The following is a 16,581-nucleotide window of genomic DNA, read 5'->3' on the forward strand; positions in this document are numbered from 1 at the left end:
GGCAAACATAATGACTGTTGTATTGTGTAGGCCTACGCAACTATGATTTTTATTGGATAAACAATGCGCATATTGAGACTTGGGAAGACTTACCTTTTAAGGTATAACTAGGAGATAAAGGTATATTAACTGAGCTAAAAGTTTCGGCGATGAAAACTGAAACGACGTGAAGATGTGGTGAGCCACATTGTGGTGAAGCAATCAGCACTTGGAGTTTGGAGCGTCTTCAATAAAAGATAATAGGTAAATAAATACGAAATCTATTTACTACCATTGAAAGCTTAATGCATGACTATACTGTCTATTCAACCTTTATTGCGCGACAATTTGCTGGAAAGCCGTCGAAAGTGTTATCTGCCAACGCTGCCAAACGCTGAAACGCAAAATGCTGCTGCCCTGCCACACTGACCTCACTTACACATAATGTCCGTTGTGTGGTGAAAGAGCGTGCATTATGGTTTTTTGGGATACCCAGGGAGGTGCATGAGGCCGGAATTCTCTAACTGGAAAATAACTTAGGTAATAAAAAATTCCTGTTTCCCTTTTTATAGATAGATTTTAAATTAAATAATGTTAAATATGCAATATATATCAACTGCCGGCCCCTAACGTATTACGCAATGCGTTGCTACCACTGCGCCAGAGCGATGGCAACAGCGCGAGCTGTCAACAAACACGTACTACATGTATAGTGAGTCGGCGATCGATATACCGGTTGGTATCGGTACACATGTTTTAAATGAAACGCTTAAAATTGGAACCTTATCGTGTTTGACTCGTTGCAAAAAGTGCGCCAATATTATACTCTGGAGTAGTTTTTAAAAAAAAAAAAAAATAAAAAATGAGTAACTAGCCATCGCTTACAGTCGAACAATTTGAAAATCAAGCGAGCAGATTCACGAACATAGCGCCTAAACAAAAAATTGGCCTGTTCCGCTTATAGTTATAATGACAGATATATTGTAGCGAAGTTGGCGTCAGGCACACAACACGCGCGCACCTGTTGCACGTATATTTACCGTGACCTGCTGTGCTGCTGCTGCTGTGCTGTTGGTGGATGGTGGTGGTGGTTGGTGCTGTGGTGTTGGGCTTGGTGCTGGTGCTCGGCGGCTGCTTGCTGCCTGCTGCTCGCTGCTGCTGCTGCGTCGGTGGTGGGGTACTGCTGCCTGCTCTGCTGTCTCTGCTGCTGCTGGTGGTGGTTGGGATGGCACATGGCTGCCTGCCAGTGGGTGGTGTTGTGCGTACTGCCTGCTGCTTCTTCTACTGCTTGCTGCTGTGCTGCTGCTGCTGCTGCTGCTCGCCTGCTGCGTGGTGGTGGTGGTGGTGGTGGTGGTGCTGGTATGGTGCTGGTGCTGGTGCTGCGGCTGCGGCTGCGGCGGCTTCTGCTGCTGCTGCTGCTGCTGCTGCTGCTACTACTGCTGCTGCCGCTGCTAGTGAAGTATCTGTAGCGTGCGGCGCCGCCGCCGACACGCGCTGACATGCATATTTACGGCAGTGACACGGCAACATGACAGAGTTCACGGCTCGCATTACTGCATTGCGATGATGTCCCGCTTCACCGGAGGCGGCTGTGCGGCGGCTCGCAGGGGAGCGGTGGTGCTGACGGGGGGCAGCAGAGGTTACACTGAAGCCCACGGCCTCCTCCCTCCCCTCCCCCGCCTGCTGCTCTAGCCAGGCTGTGGTGAACCGGGCTGCTTTCTGCGGCTAGCAGATGTTTCGGAGTGGAGCCAGAATGAACTTTTACGACGTAGTATATATTAATAGATGTTTTGATTGTCGCCTGTGTCGGGGAAAAAACTCATGCACGTTCGTAATTCTTTAGTAGTTGGTAATAAAAATAAGCAGTCTAGCCCTGGTTACTTGGTGGTGAAATCACGTTAGCTTCTTGCACCTACAACGATGAGCTATCCAGATTAACTATCTATGTTGCGCAGGTAATGCGATTGGCTAAGTTGAGCACGTAGCTGTAAACCGAGGTGTATATTAAAAATTATAGTACCTGCTATATAGAGGTATTATTCTCGCGTGTGGAACTAGTTGCAAATTAAACTTTTCATCGAACGCAATAAATTCCAATTGAATGAATTGAATTCACATATATACGAAATGAACTTGGAACGAGTTAGAATTTGCAAGCGATCGAGTACTGGAACAAGTCCGGTCGACATGGTGATTTTTTGACCGTCAGGTCAGGAAAACTCAAGTAAAATTCCAGAACTGTGATATAGTATGCCTTTTGTAGTTCCTCGGGGGCCGGTAAACCATTAGTGTCAGCTCTGTCACAAGGAGGTATAGGCGCGAGGAAAGTAGCCCTGTGGTTGTCTTTGGCTGCGAGCCAATTAAGTGTACCGATGCTATTACTATCATCCTTACTATCACTTGCAGCCGCGTACGTACCGTGGGTCGTTCATTACAAGTCGTTATTAGTGGTGACGATATGTGACGTGACAGTTTGTGGAAGACGTACGTGATCGAGATATAATGATGATTGTGTTCTCGGTTGTACACAGTTGCCGCATCGGCTGTATCATCAAGACAAGGTAATAGCCACTAAGGAATGTTTATTTGAACAAAATCAAAATCTAGAGTTTGGAGACTAATTAAAATGTAAATTAAGATATCATTAGTGATTAAGTGCAAATTTTTATATAACTATATAGCAGAACGATCACCTGCATGGTAAAACAGTGATGTCAGCTACTCGTATTCGAAATCGCAGACTAATTTGTATATCTAAACGAATTTCTATATATCTAAACTCTAAACGAAAGTAATTTAGATCTAAAAAATCGAAGTCCAAACTAATGTCTACTATTATATAATGATCATCTGCAGCGAAGATCTATAAAGCCCTAGCTAGGTAACTCCCACCACCCCGCACCACACCTCAGCTATTCTCTCTTGTGCTGGTATGTCTATTTACGCGGAATGCACGCACCTGCGGGTGGGGGTTCACTCCCGTCTCCACGTAGTTTAGGCGCGGGAGACTACTCCGTAAGAATCCGCCTTTCTATGGTTGTGCCCTCCGCAGCCTCCGCCGTAGTAATTTGGCCCCACGTTTGAAAACTTGGTGAGAAATCTGAGTTCGCGTGCTGAGTTGGCTCTCCCTTATCATAACGTATTCTAAGGTATATAATTCGTATGAAAAGGTGTGTAACCCGTATCCTAAAGTATCTTAGCGTATAAAAACTGTAACGTAAAGTATCCAGATATGTATATTACTCCTATACCAACGTTTCCAAACGTTTCTTAACATTACGTAACTCGTGTCCTAACGTATCCTAACGTACCATAAGTTCATAACGTATCCTAATTTCGTAACTTGTAACGTAACGTAACAACTTGTTTAAACTGTACGTAGTAAGTTTAAGTTGTACGTTGTAGTAAGTTTCTACGTTGTAGTAGTTACTACGTTGTAGTAAGTTAAAGTTTAAGTTGTAAGTTGTACTTGTACGTATTAAGTCGTAGTAACTGTATGTAACGTAACAGTAACTTGTCCTAACGTAACGTAACGGGTGTAACTCGTATACTTACGTATTCTTACGTATCCTAACGTATATAACTCGTATCCTCAAGTATCCTGATGTATATTTACTGTATCCTGAACCATCCTGACGTATATATATAACTCGTATCCTTACGTATCCTGACGTATACTAACCTATATAACTCGTACTCTACTTACGCGTACGCCGACCTTCAGGCTAACCCTAGAACTAACCATATAACTGTAACGCCAACTATCCCCCAACCTATATATTTGAAGAGGGTATAGGGTGGCTGGTGTGCGTGTAGATCTGCAGCTGGAACCACTACGCAGGGATGTACAGACGCGTCTATAATGTGTGTGCGCGTGCGTCCGTGCGTGCGTATGTGTGCATTGCTATCGACCCATCTCTCCCCCTCTCCTTCCTTCCTCCTCCCTTTCTTCCTCCCCTTCCCTCTCCCCCGCTCCCCCTCTCTTTCTTTCCCCTGTCTCTCTCCCTCTCCCCTCCCTCTTCTTCCTTCCCTGTCCCCTCCCTCTCCTTCCTTCCCTATCCCCTACCTTCCCTGTCCCCTACCTATCCTTCCTTCCCTCCCTTAATCTCTCCTCCATCTCTCTCTCTTTCTATCGTCGCAACCAATAGTCGACTGCTTCATCCTCTCTAATCCGCACCCATTCACCTAGGGATCAGACAGCGGCACTAGTTGAAATGTAACCGAAAAAAAAAGGCTTGTTAAAATCCTCTCGTTGGACGGTTCATTCCGCAGAGAGCAAACACCCGCAAGAGAGTCCAGCGTCACGTCAAAACCTCCTGCCCTATATAGGTGTGGGACCGTACGTGCACGCGGGAAAGTGTCCTCCTCGCAAACTACCTCTTGCTTTGTTAGTCGCGGGGAAATTCGGGGCAAGTTCCTGCTGATTGTTGGCGATTACGGATAAATAAGCTTGATAGAGGGGGGGAGAGAGAAGGTGAGGGAGGAGGGGGAGGGCGGTGGCGCCCGCAGTGTGAGAGGTTGAGCCAGGGGAGCTGGCGGCCGGCTTTGATCTACGCCGTCGCGTCGGCCCGTGAAAGCTGTTTTCATAATATGTCAAAACAGTTTGCGCAGTTTTTCTCCGCATTGCTTCCCCCGGATGTTGATGCTGTGCGCGGGGCCTTATACCGGCGCGCTTTGTTGTAGCTTTCCCTTAGGAGAGAATAGGAAAATTTCCCGGCCTAGACTACTTCTTTATACTCGGTGATGCTGATGATTGACGAGAATTTGTTCGCGTTAAACGTTTTATCGAAATTGAATTCTTTCGCTATCGTCTAACGCACGTTTTTATTGTGTTGTGCTTATCTAGCCTTTTTTTATCGAATACCTAGAACGTAAAATTTTAATGGGGTTATAGGTCGACCTTTTTGAACTTGTGAAAAGGCAGCGTATTATAACGAAAACGTGAGTAAACAGGCAACGGAAGCCCTGTTGCAATTTTCGGTGTAACCGCAATGACATCCGGTTATATACCTATATTTATACATCAGTTGTCTCTTTGAACCTAAAACTTACAATGTTAATTTCCATTCGGTAAGCAGTGTGCTAAAATATCCTGCTACGTAATTAGAAATGCCCGCACTATACCAGGAGCGTATAATGACAAATTTTTGTCATTATACGCTCCTGATTATACATATATGTGTAATTGGACACCAAATGTGCTCCGCGCATGCATATTATTATTGATTGGTAGATAAACCGGTTGTGTGGGGTTAGTTACTCCCTCATAAAAAGCCAATATGCCATGGTTATATACAGTTGGAAGTTTCTAGCATACCCTGAGACATTTATTTAATGGGCTGTAACGCTGAATATTATATATGCCATTACATCGTGAACACGTTTCAAGTAATTACTAGTCACCAGGAATCCATCCGAACTTTAAAAGTTTGCACCTAAAGGAAACTTCGTTGCTTTCTCTAGCTCTATACTTATATAGCCATTCGTTCTGCAACAGTCGGGTGGGGCGAAGTACTACATAGGTGCGTTACCTCCAGACTGTCAGTTCGGGCTCTCCAGACGGTAATGCTTGTTTTGTGTCAAAACTATCTACGCACGTGACTGTCTGTCGCCGACACTGTCACTGGCCGCTACGCTGCAGTGCTCTACAATAACACGCGTTCGGGCGAATATCTGAATGGGATAATGATGACGAGTGTCGTGTCGCTGAGGGAAACGCGGCAGTGATCATGTCTTGCCAGTATTAGATACGGGGCCGACGTGAAGGCCCGTCGCTGCCGGCTACCAAGTCACGCGGTGATTCCTTAGGTGCCGTCCCGACAACTAATCTCGCATCTGTTTTGGTCTAAATGCTTTCTAATGGGCGCGTTGTTAAAGTACCTTTACAACGGGGGCGATACAACACGATATGGGTTTGAGTACACTTGTAGCTATCGGGACGAAATACCTTTCGAGTATAATTGCCAGTATCAAACTGTTTTGACATCGGTTAATGTTAGTTTACAAGGAGTGAAAAAACCCATCTTGTTATTTGCTTAGTTTATCTATACACACATGGAAAGCGCGACACAGGTAAAATATTCGGTGGTAAGGGTTAAAATGTACTCATGTAAAAAGCAGCGTGGTTATGAATTCACATTGAACTTGAGTTGGCAAGGCGAATAAGTTTTTTAATAATTTCCTTCGTTGGATAACAATTATCAAGTTTATCATATGCTACGCATTTTTTTCGTTTTTATTTCTGGAATTGAAAATTCCAGCGCAGGTCAGTCAGTGTAGCCGTGTATCGTAAGTGCGCGGTGATTTGTACGAACAGTGGCAGGTATAGTAGTCGTGTGTCCGTGAGGGACAGACGTGTTTGTCGTGTGCGGTCGTCGTTATCCATCCCCACTGCCGCCGCCGCAGTATAGGTTTCCGTGTCACCGTGAAGCGTTTAGCTTTTTGAGTGCGTGTCTTCGTGCTGTCGCTGCATTCATCAGCAGCCGCTGCTCTGTCGGCCCATTGATTTCCCATCGCGTTAACGGCTAATGACAGGTGTGGTGTGGTTACCTGTGACATTGGCGGCCCTCGTCTATCGACCCACGGCCGGGGCTTTTGTGCACGCGTACAGCATGTGCCAGAACAACTTTGGAAGAAAAGGGTTCGCTTTAGAATTTGTTCCTAGATTATGGAACGTTATTTAAGAGGGCGGCCATATGGGCATGCAACTTTCTAAACGGGTTCTCATTTCTAAGGGGGTTGGAATTGGTGGAGTAAGTTGTTATTGCAGTTTTTGTCAATTCACTGTGCTCTCTAGACCGGGTGTAAAATAAGCAGAAAAGCACGTATCACACCGTTAAAAATACGCAATCAAAATATATACTGAGAATCAGTCTGTTTGACACAACAGTATCACATACACGTGTATTGTGATAGTATATAATATAAAATGTAAACTTATAGATGAAAAATGTCGAGTCATCTGTGTCATTTGATGAAATCTCTAATCAGTAGTCTTGTAATTTGAGTTAGGTAAATATGACCATGCAGTGATCTAAATACGTATAATATTATTCCCTAAAATTGGAAATAGGTAAAGATCTCTTTGATATAACTAGTTCCTTTATCTTTACTAACATGTTAGCAACTGCTATTTTTTCCAGTTTAGAATGAGTTTTAATGTCTTCTAACATGACTTCTTAATTCACAGGTGGTGTTTGCATTGAACCACACCCTCTATCAGCAGGAGGGCATTCGCTCTGGTCTGCTACGGTCACCGTACAGTACTGATGATCTCATACGACACTACAACTGTGGCGACCTAAACACAGTCATCTTCACACAGGTACGCGATAGTTTATCCGAATGTCAACCACATTCCTCTGACAGCGCCAGTGTAAGTGTGCGATTGTAACCGTGATCGCTGATGTTATTGCACGCGCTCGCATCTTTGTTGGTCACTTTGTCATCACACTATATTCCAACATTATATATGTAGGAGTAGTATAGTATTATGTGTTCTGACGTTATATAATTATGTAGCGGGTTTGTAATGTTGGAGAATGCAATGAGGCCAGTCCCTATGTAGTAGGTTAACGTTTTGACAGTGATCCGAATGAAATTTCTGCTGTGAGGCTGTTATATACTGCCCCACGAATCTAAAATGGCTTCACATGAGGCGGTCATATTTAAAAGGTAGACTAAGAAAGTATCACACTGGTGGAGAAAATGGTAATGTGGATGATGGTGACGATGATTCTGGTGATGCTGATGATACTATAGATGCTCATAATGCTAGTGATGCTGCTGGTGCAGATGGTGATGATGATGATGATGATGATGATGATGATGATGATGATGATGATGATGAAGATGATGTTGGCGGTGACAATGGTCATAATGCGGGTGGTGATAGTGCTGCTGCTGCTGCTGCTGCTGCTGGTGATGATGATGATCATCATCATTACCATCACCAACATAGTGGGGATGACAATGACGATGGTATTAAGGTCACCGTTGCATGCTTCTTGAAGGACACGTCGCAGGTGGCGGCTCTCAACTCGTCGGTGCTATCTGACGAGGACGTGCAGACAGCGCAGATGATAGACGACTACTTCCGCCAGGAGCTGATCTACCAGCGCAACCAGCGCATGGCGCAGAGAGTCGACCATCTACTGCAGAAGTACCCGGATAAAAGCTTCTTCTTTGCCTTCGGAGCAGGTAAGAGTCCGCGAAGGCAGAGTGCGTCGATCGGTCGATCGGTCGCCAGACAGATGTTGGTTACTGTAAAGCAAATAGTGTAGGAAGCTTATGGTGGTAGAATCTTATTCCCGTTCTGTGATAACGTTTCTATTCATCGGGCGATTTTATTTCTACCCAGGTGCATTGCCTGTCACCCTATATTCGGACTCGTTTACACTTCCGATTTACGTACACAGCCTCTTATGCGCGTAATGGCTACTGTGTTTTCTGTTTATCCTGGTCGTCGTTATATGTATTGTATCGGGAGATGTGTATGAATGCATGCAGGCGGTGTGCATTATCATTCGATGCGTGCGCGATAATAGATTTCTCACGTCGGTCGATGATGACATCCGTGTAACTGAGAGGTCGAGTTGTCGGTTGCCTGCAGAGAGAGAAGGAGAGAGAGAGAGAGAGAGAGAGAGAGGGATAGAGAGCGCGCGAGAAAGAGAAGAGGATAGAGAGAGAGAGAACGCGAGCGAAAGGGAGCGGACGAGAGAGCGAAAGAGAGAGAGAGAGAGAGATAGATAGATAGAGAAAGAGAGAGAGCGAGAGAGAGATGTAGAGAAAGAAAGAGAGAGAGAGAGAGCGAGAAAGAGAAAGAGAGAGAGAGACAGAGAGAGAGAGAGAGAATGGCGGGGGGGGGAGATATTGTTAGAGAGCATTCAGGGGCAGCGCGGAATGACGAGCGCACCTTGTCACTGCGGGCCATCACTCAGCTAGCAGTCAATCATGAGCTGTCAGCAACAGACGCGCACGTGCGCACGCACGCACGCACGCATGCATGCAACAAACATGACCCCCTCCTCTTCCTTGCTCTCGCTCGCTCGGGCGCTCGCTCACTCACTCAATCACTCACTCGCGCTCGCTCATTCGCTCCATGCTTTGCTCACCCATTCACCCACTGTCACAGACACAGACACACACACACGCTCTCTCGCTCTCACTCGAATGCTTTGCAAAACATTCAGACTTGCGCGCGCGCACACACAGCTTGTTAGTTGTTGCAAATATATCGCACTCGCAAGTGTAAACACGCAGCAGCGGTCCCACCGACGCGGGGGTACACAATACGATACGATACGATACGACATACGCGTTGTTATTTTTCTTCCGCGCCTTCCCCCGCCGTGTTGAATCTTCCAGGAGACGCGGCGTGGCACGGGAGTCTCTCTAATAGCCTGCGCGTCGGCCGGTGCCGCCTCAAAACATTTATATTGTGCCGACTAAAAGCCTATTAGATCACCACCGTAATCCCTTGATTGCTGATAAGAGACCCCGCGAAGTGCTGTAATTGTCCCTCCCGCGGTTCGTTCCCTCGACAGCAGACGCCTGCTCGCGCTACGATAGCTGGCTGGCTCCATAGTCACGGGACCGAGGCTGTTGTTCATCGGGTGGTCAGGTGTCGCAGCTTCCGTCCCCTCCGTACACGCACCTGCTCGCAGTGTAACAATCATAAATTTTGAAGCTGACCGATCCGTTCCTATGACAGCGCGAGTGGTTTGATGAAGCCCAGAAGCAGTAGCCGTAGCGTAGTCGTGTGTCCCGTATGCGGTATACTCCTTCCTGTCCTCATACATCAGGATCTACATTTGTATGTACACTTCGCGCCCGGAAGTATATATTTATATTATATTTCATTGCTAACTTTATAGCTCAATGCCTCGTCTAACTCAAATGGTGTTGTTCTCTGCATCCTCATCCCGTTAAGACGGTTTTTATCTCTGCTGCACACAAGTGTTTATAATATTTTCATCGCGCATTAGTTGTAAAAGAATCCGTGTAAAACCGCGATGGAGTGTCAATAATGACATACGGGGCACGTCATGCAAGGATGTGTGGCTCGCAATATGTGTCTAGCTCCTCTATATTTTCATTCCCCCTCGAAAGATCAAAGGCGCTTTCCACGTAAGGTAGCCGTCAAGGCCCCTGATAAACTTATTGTTGTAGTAAGCGTTGTATTTACAGGTGCGCGGGCCGCCACTTGAATGTCCTATAGGAATTCGCACTCGGACCCGTGAATGGTGGCATTGTTCTGCCATTTGCTTGCACTTTGTGCCGGAACAAATCGGCAGGTAGAGAGGGGGAAATATTCTACTGCAGCCGCTTGGTCCTCCCTCGCGTGTGCAGTCTGTTCGATTGGCCGGTAACAGTAAAATGCGACATCAGAGCATGCAGCAATATGAGGTGTATTTTAACGTTGATAATAATGGAATAATTGTAAGAGTGAATAATAGCATTAATGGTATAATAATAGTATAAGTATAATAGTATACCAGGGAAGTATAATAATATAGTAATACCATAGTATATAATCAGTCTTGGAATAGAGTCTGAAAACACAGTCAGCCCTGATTTAGAAAATATCTACTATATCGCTTCCGCAAAACTAGCCAGTCCTGCTTAAAAGTTGCCTGTCCCGGCCAGAGGGGCGGCCTTTAATTTCTACATAAGATACTGATATAATATATTAGAGTATATATATATAATATACAATAATTAATATATTATTTGATCCTGATAATAAAATAAATAACGATGTGTTAATATATTCCTGGTAACATATATACATTTCGCAATACTCTGCCCTGTACTGACGCATAATGAGCAGGTATATGGCTGGGAAGTCTATTCCCTCAAACACGGCCAGTTTAATCGAGCGCTAGGGCATCGCAATCTGCGAACAACCGCCACACAGGAAGCGAGCGACCGCCATATACATCGTGCGGTCCGTGTCATCTTTCTATTGTTGCTCGCGAGACCCTCAATTTCTCGCGGGGTGCGTAGAAATGCGGTAATAGATCAGTAATAGACAATTAACCGGGCAGATGAAGATCAAAGGCAGCGCAGGCGGGCCCCGCAGGTTGGGGGGTTAATGCGGCTGTGGTTATACGCCGCAGCGAGGTACGCGTCGCCACTGCCTCTGCCCCCGCGTCAAAGCAAAGTGCAGTAATCACATTGCATTTGATTAGTAATCGAATAAATCTGGTCCTTATCGCGTTTGCTCCGGTGGTTATCGCAGCCAGAAATGAGCTTTGACGGCAAACGCTGACTGTGTTCGCGCGGACGCGTCGGGGAGGCGTGTGCGTCGAGCGATAGCTGACGCTGACGCAGATGAAACTGCGAAAGCTGACGCTGACGCATGTAGATAGATATAGTGATGCAGAGGCATTTGTGGATTCTGACGAAAAAGATGCTAGCGCAAAATGCGTTCGCGGGAGCAGATGCATATATACGCAGATACATTCACGGATGCCGACGCAGATGTTTGTGCGGATGCAGATGACGGGAACGACGCTGAGGCCGACGCTGACGCAGCTACTGACGCTAGTATTCTGTGCGCGCGCGTCATGTACGAGGGGTTATGGGTGTAAATTTGAAGATTGCGGCGTCGGCGGCCATGCGTATGCGCGGTGGCAGTCACGTCGGCGAGTTCCCCCCGCCACACACAGTCAACACTCGAAGCACAGCGGCGGTACTTGGAACTTCTTCTGACCCCCCTCCTCTCCCCTCATCCTCCTCCTCCTCTCATCCCGCCCAAATAGTTTTGCGCTCTTGCTCCGGCTGCTGCCGCTAAGTGTTTGAATTGGACGCCTCGCGAGTGTTTTTCCGTGCGCGCTGAAAGTTATAACTTTATTATGCTCGGCGGGCGAGTGAGCGGCGGCAATTTAGCCGGCGACGGGCCGCAGCAGCGGGTTCGGCGAATGCCATTAGATGTTTACAAGAGCGCGAGTGCGCGGCACGCTTTGATGTTGTTATTACATTAACCCGTGTGATTGAGTTTTGTTTGAATTTGCCGCTCCAACACTCCTGGCCATATTGTGGCCGCGAGGCGATAAAACTCCGACGGTAGTTTTAGCAAGCAACAGGTTTCGCACTCGCATGCTCCGGGATTCAGACGATTGATTTGTGCGCGTGCGCGTGTGCGTGCTCGCGTGCGTGTGCGTGCGTGCATGCGCGGCCCCTTTCGTGCATCAGTGCGCGTGTGTTACTGGATGCTTGTTGCTCTCTCTCCGAACTGTGTGCGGCCCTTATGTTTGGGCGGTAGGCTGGAAAGTTATTTCTGTTACAACAAGAGGCCGGTTATAGTCGCTCTGTTACAGTGGCGACAGCTAAACCTCTGTTACAGTGAAGAGACTTGGCACCCACAGTAACACACAGTTTTATTGTGACCAGCTAGTTTGTCAGTTGTTACAGTGAAGCCATCTTTCCCATATTTGACGTAACCATTTGTAAAATATTCCCTTTCCTTTAACATAATCAGGAGCTAATAATAAAACGTATTATTAGCTCTTGACATAATGTTACATCAAGGCCAGATATTCCGCTGTCACCCGAATCCTAGTAAAACCGAAAACAATATTTCGGCGACGTACTGCAATGATTAATCAATACTAACTAGGAAAACATAATTAATGTGCCAATTAGTCTATAGTTGGTGTGCTGCCGGGGAGGTTACTGTAACAGTTGGCCACACTGGTTGTTCCGAGCTGCTAGCAATCGGTATGAATTAGTAAGAGTAGCCAGCCACCCACGCGCGCCACACACGCGAAGTGTTTAACGCATTGTCGCCGCGCCGTTTGTTATGACAAGGTTTCAGCCGCTCTCGGGTAGCAGGAAGTGCGTAAACCTCCACAGCAGGGCGGGAAACGCGGCTACGCGGGTAGCCTTCCCCCACATCTGCCCCCAACTACATGCAACCCGTGCGGGCGGGCCCTAACCATGTATTGTCGCGTTACGACCGACGCGTGAATCATATATAATGAGAACTATTTATGGGCGTGTAGTCGACCATACCTCGTTGTACCGCGTTTTTGTTAAAAGAAAATATTTGTCGTTTCTGCTATTAGTGTAGTTTCTTAGGATGGCACGTTGTTTTGTGAGTATGGCCACTGATTTACCGACGTTGCGGCGACGTTACGTTTATTTCGCGAGTTGTAACCCACCCGAAAACCAGTGCACGTCGTGTTTACGAAATAATATAAATCACGCAGTTTATGTGAAAGGCAAATCGCGCGGTGAACGCAAAAAATAAGCGATGACGAGCAAAAATGTACGATAAACATTTTGTTTAAATATGTAAATTAGGTTTTTCTACGCAATGAATATCGTCTAGCCGTCCGATTTCCTTGCATCATTGCTGACACGGCGCCTCCGTGTGCTAGCAGCGACGGCGCGGATTTCTGTGAATGTGCGCGAGTATTTAATACATGCTCATGTGGAACTGAAAGCGGGGCCTGACCTCACCTTCCCTAAACATTCTTTCCTCCATGTTATTATCCCTACTGTAGGCGGCTCACCGTAGCGTAAACAGGCGGGATGCTTCCCGGATCCCCGGACTGGCGGCGCGTGCGTGCGTGCGTGCGTGCGTGCGTGCGCGTGCGTGCGTGTGTGCGTGCGTGTGTGTGTGCGCGTGCGTGCGTGCGTGCGTGCGTGTGTGTGTGTGAATGTGTGTGCGTGCGTGCGTGCGTGTGTGTGAGTGAATGTGGTGTGTGTAGCGAGAGCTATGCTAGCTGTCCGCTCTGATTGAAGCGGTACGGTGAAGCAGCGGCGGCACTTGAAACGCGCCGACGCTTGATGCTGTGCCATTTATTACTGATTGCTGAGCGGTGGCGGGCGGATTAGCTGCTGTCTCCTACGGACGCTGCCGCTGCCGCCGCGTGCATGACGGTGCGGTGCCGCCGCCGCCGTCTCACGCCGTATATACCCTTCTTTGTAAGGCGTTATTTTGGGAACAGGAATCGCGCCGCTCTCTCGGGCGAATGACTGTTCGCGTTTTCCCCCTGGCCGCGGAGTGTCGACGAATGTTGTTGATACGTCAGATGATTGCAGCGTGAATAGTGGGGCGAGCGAGTAGTTGATGGATGTTCGGGATGCTTATCAAAAATCGAGAGAAGGACGGAATGTGTGTGTGTGTGTGTGCGTGGGTATGTGTGTGTATGTGTGTATGTGTGTATGTGTGTATGTGTGTATGTGTGCGGGGGTGGGGGAGGTGGAAGGTGAGGATGATGATACAGTTAGCGTTTGTATTCGGGTCTCGGTTGGCGTACTCATGCGTGTGTTGTGTTATACCAATTTTGCGGTGCTGAGACGGAAATTCAAGAAGCGAGAATGGTGGGAGGAAATTTGACACAATATTCAGGTGTCGAGGCCTCTCATGATCATATGAGGATACTTGATGTTTTTCACGTCCATCGCTAAGCGTTAAATAGTAAGAGAAAACAAATCCGGAAAAATGCCTGAAATCACCACTGTCTGATATTTATGCGGTCGCGAGAATTCGTGATTATTGCAAAGAATTACGCATATATTACTGATTAAATGTCGCTGCATTATTGGGCAGACCTGTACATGTCCGCTTATATCTCACAGATTCCTGAAACCATTGATAAAGCCATACTAACTGAAGGTGCCGCGTGAAACCGATCAGGGGAAATTTCAAGCACGTTTCCGATTTATACACCATAACACGCTCGGCATTGAATGTATGTAAACACTACGTAAAGCGGTGAATCGCTTACGCGTGCGGCGTGCGGTCGGGAAACACGCGCAGATTGTGCTATAAGTATAACAATTTCCGCGAGCATTTCCTCCCATTTCCCGCCTGCAAGGGCTTCGCGGCTTCTGACGCGCCACGCATCAGCATCAGCATCCGCACGCGGGCAGCGTCTCTCTCTCTCTCTCTCTCTCTCTCTCTCTCTCTCGTCTCTCTTCTCTTCCTGGGCGCCTCTCTCTCTCTCGTCCCTCCTGTCTCGTCTCATCGTCCCTTATCTTTCTCTTCTCTCTCTATCTCTCCTCGCTCATCTCTCTCTCTCGTCTCTCTCTCTCTCTCTCTCTTCGCTCTCTTCTCTCTCATCCTCATCTCTCTCTCTCGCTCTCTCTTCTCTCTCTGCTCTCTCTCTCTCCTCTCGCCTCTCTTCCTCTCTCGCGCATCACGCGGAATGAAGCCAAGAAGTGCCGCTCCCCTCGTTAGTGAACCGCGTTGCATCGGCTCAGCCACCAGCTGCAGATACCGTTACCAGTTTCTCGCCCTCTAATAAGTCGGAGCAAATTCTAGTATTACGGGCGAAACGCGACGGAGGGCGGGCGGCGTGTGGCCGGCACAATGATATCCTTCCGGCACGACGCGTGAATATCCGTGACTGTCGGGGGAGGGAGATCTGCAGTATAGAGGCGAGGCGGGTGGCGGCATCACAGCGACGAGGTACTCAGAAGACGAGTCTCGCATTCGCGAAAGTAGCTGTGGTTCAATTTACAAAGTGTGATTGCCGGCAGTGGTAGGCAAGGACAGGCAGCAAGCGGTGGGCGCGTGAGGGCGCACATGTGGCAGGTCCGCGTAAGCTATACGTGCGGGTGGCCAGGTCAGGACCCGCGGCTAACTAAAGACGGGATTTCGAAATTATTGTTCAAAAACACTTAATCGGGAACAAGTCGTAATCGGGCATTTTCGGGGTTCGTTGTCCAAATACAACAGGGACAACTGTAATAGTGATCACGAGAATAAAACAGTGCATTAGAGTAAGAGAGCATTAATTGTATCCCCCGCGACGAAGTCGGCGGGGATACTATGGTTTCATGTCTCCCCAGCCGCCGCGCGCCGCCGCAGACAATTTCCCTTCTGCTGCTATAACTCGACGCCTAATTGACCTGCGCTACCAAACCTGGTATACTTACACATCTTGGGGAGAAGGGGAGCCAGCATACCAAAACCAGGTCACTGCGACTTTATTTTACTTTAACCTTGATCATATTTTCCTCCGCTCTATAGACTTGGCCTCTAATTGACCTAGCGCTACAAAAACCAGGTCATTACGACCCTTTGTTTGACCTTTACTTGACCTTGATCATATTCCCTTCTGCTATATAACTCGGTCCCCTAAGTGACCTAAGCGCTACAAACTTTGTATACTTACACATCTTGGGGAGAAGGTGGTGGCCACGTACGCAAAACCAAGGTCACTACGACCTTTATTTGACGCTTTACACTTGACCTTGATCACTATTTCCATTCCACTCTATAACTCGGCCCCTATATTGACCTACGCTACAAAACTTGCTATACTTACACATCTTGGGGAGAATGGTGTCGCGTACCAAAAACCAGGTCACATGCGGCTTTTATTTGACCTTGACCTTGATCATCAATTTTCCTTCCGCTCTATAACTCGGCCCCTAATTGACCCTAGCGCGACCGAAACTTTGTATACTTACGCATCTTGGGGAGAACACGGGGGATACATGTAGTTGGCGACAACTGCCCTTTCTAGTTATTTTCAGCCCTCTATGGTTAAATGAAAATTATTTTAGTAAAACTGCGTCGATTGTCGATTTGTTGTTTGGTATTTCATTCAAAGAAGTTTAAGAAGTCCGAACGGGCGCCGA

General features: G+C 47.3%; 1 protein-coding gene across 1 annotated transcript in view; it reads left to right on the plus strand.

Annotated features, from left to right (window-relative positions):
* The window catches only part of LOC106811268 (metalloprotease TIKI1-like), a 45,468-nt gene that overhangs the window by 14,387 nt on the left and 14,500 nt on the right, over positions 1-16,581 (plus strand). Inside the window, exons 3-4 of the mRNA XM_014814834.1 lie at positions 7,169-7,303; positions 7,992-8,178. Of these exons, the coding sequence (XP_014670320.1) occupies positions 7,169-7,303; positions 7,992-8,178 (322 nt within the window). The remainder of the gene's footprint in view (positions 1-7,168; positions 7,304-7,991; positions 8,179-16,581) is intronic.

Source organism: Priapulus caudatus, unplaced genomic scaffold (assembly GCF_000485595.1).
Source record: "Priapulus caudatus unplaced genomic scaffold, Priapulus_caudatus-5.0.1 Scaffold18, whole genome shotgun sequence".
In the NCBI taxonomy this organism is placed as follows: Eukaryota; Metazoa; Priapulida; class Priapulimorpha; order Priapulimorphida; family Priapulidae; genus Priapulus; species Priapulus caudatus.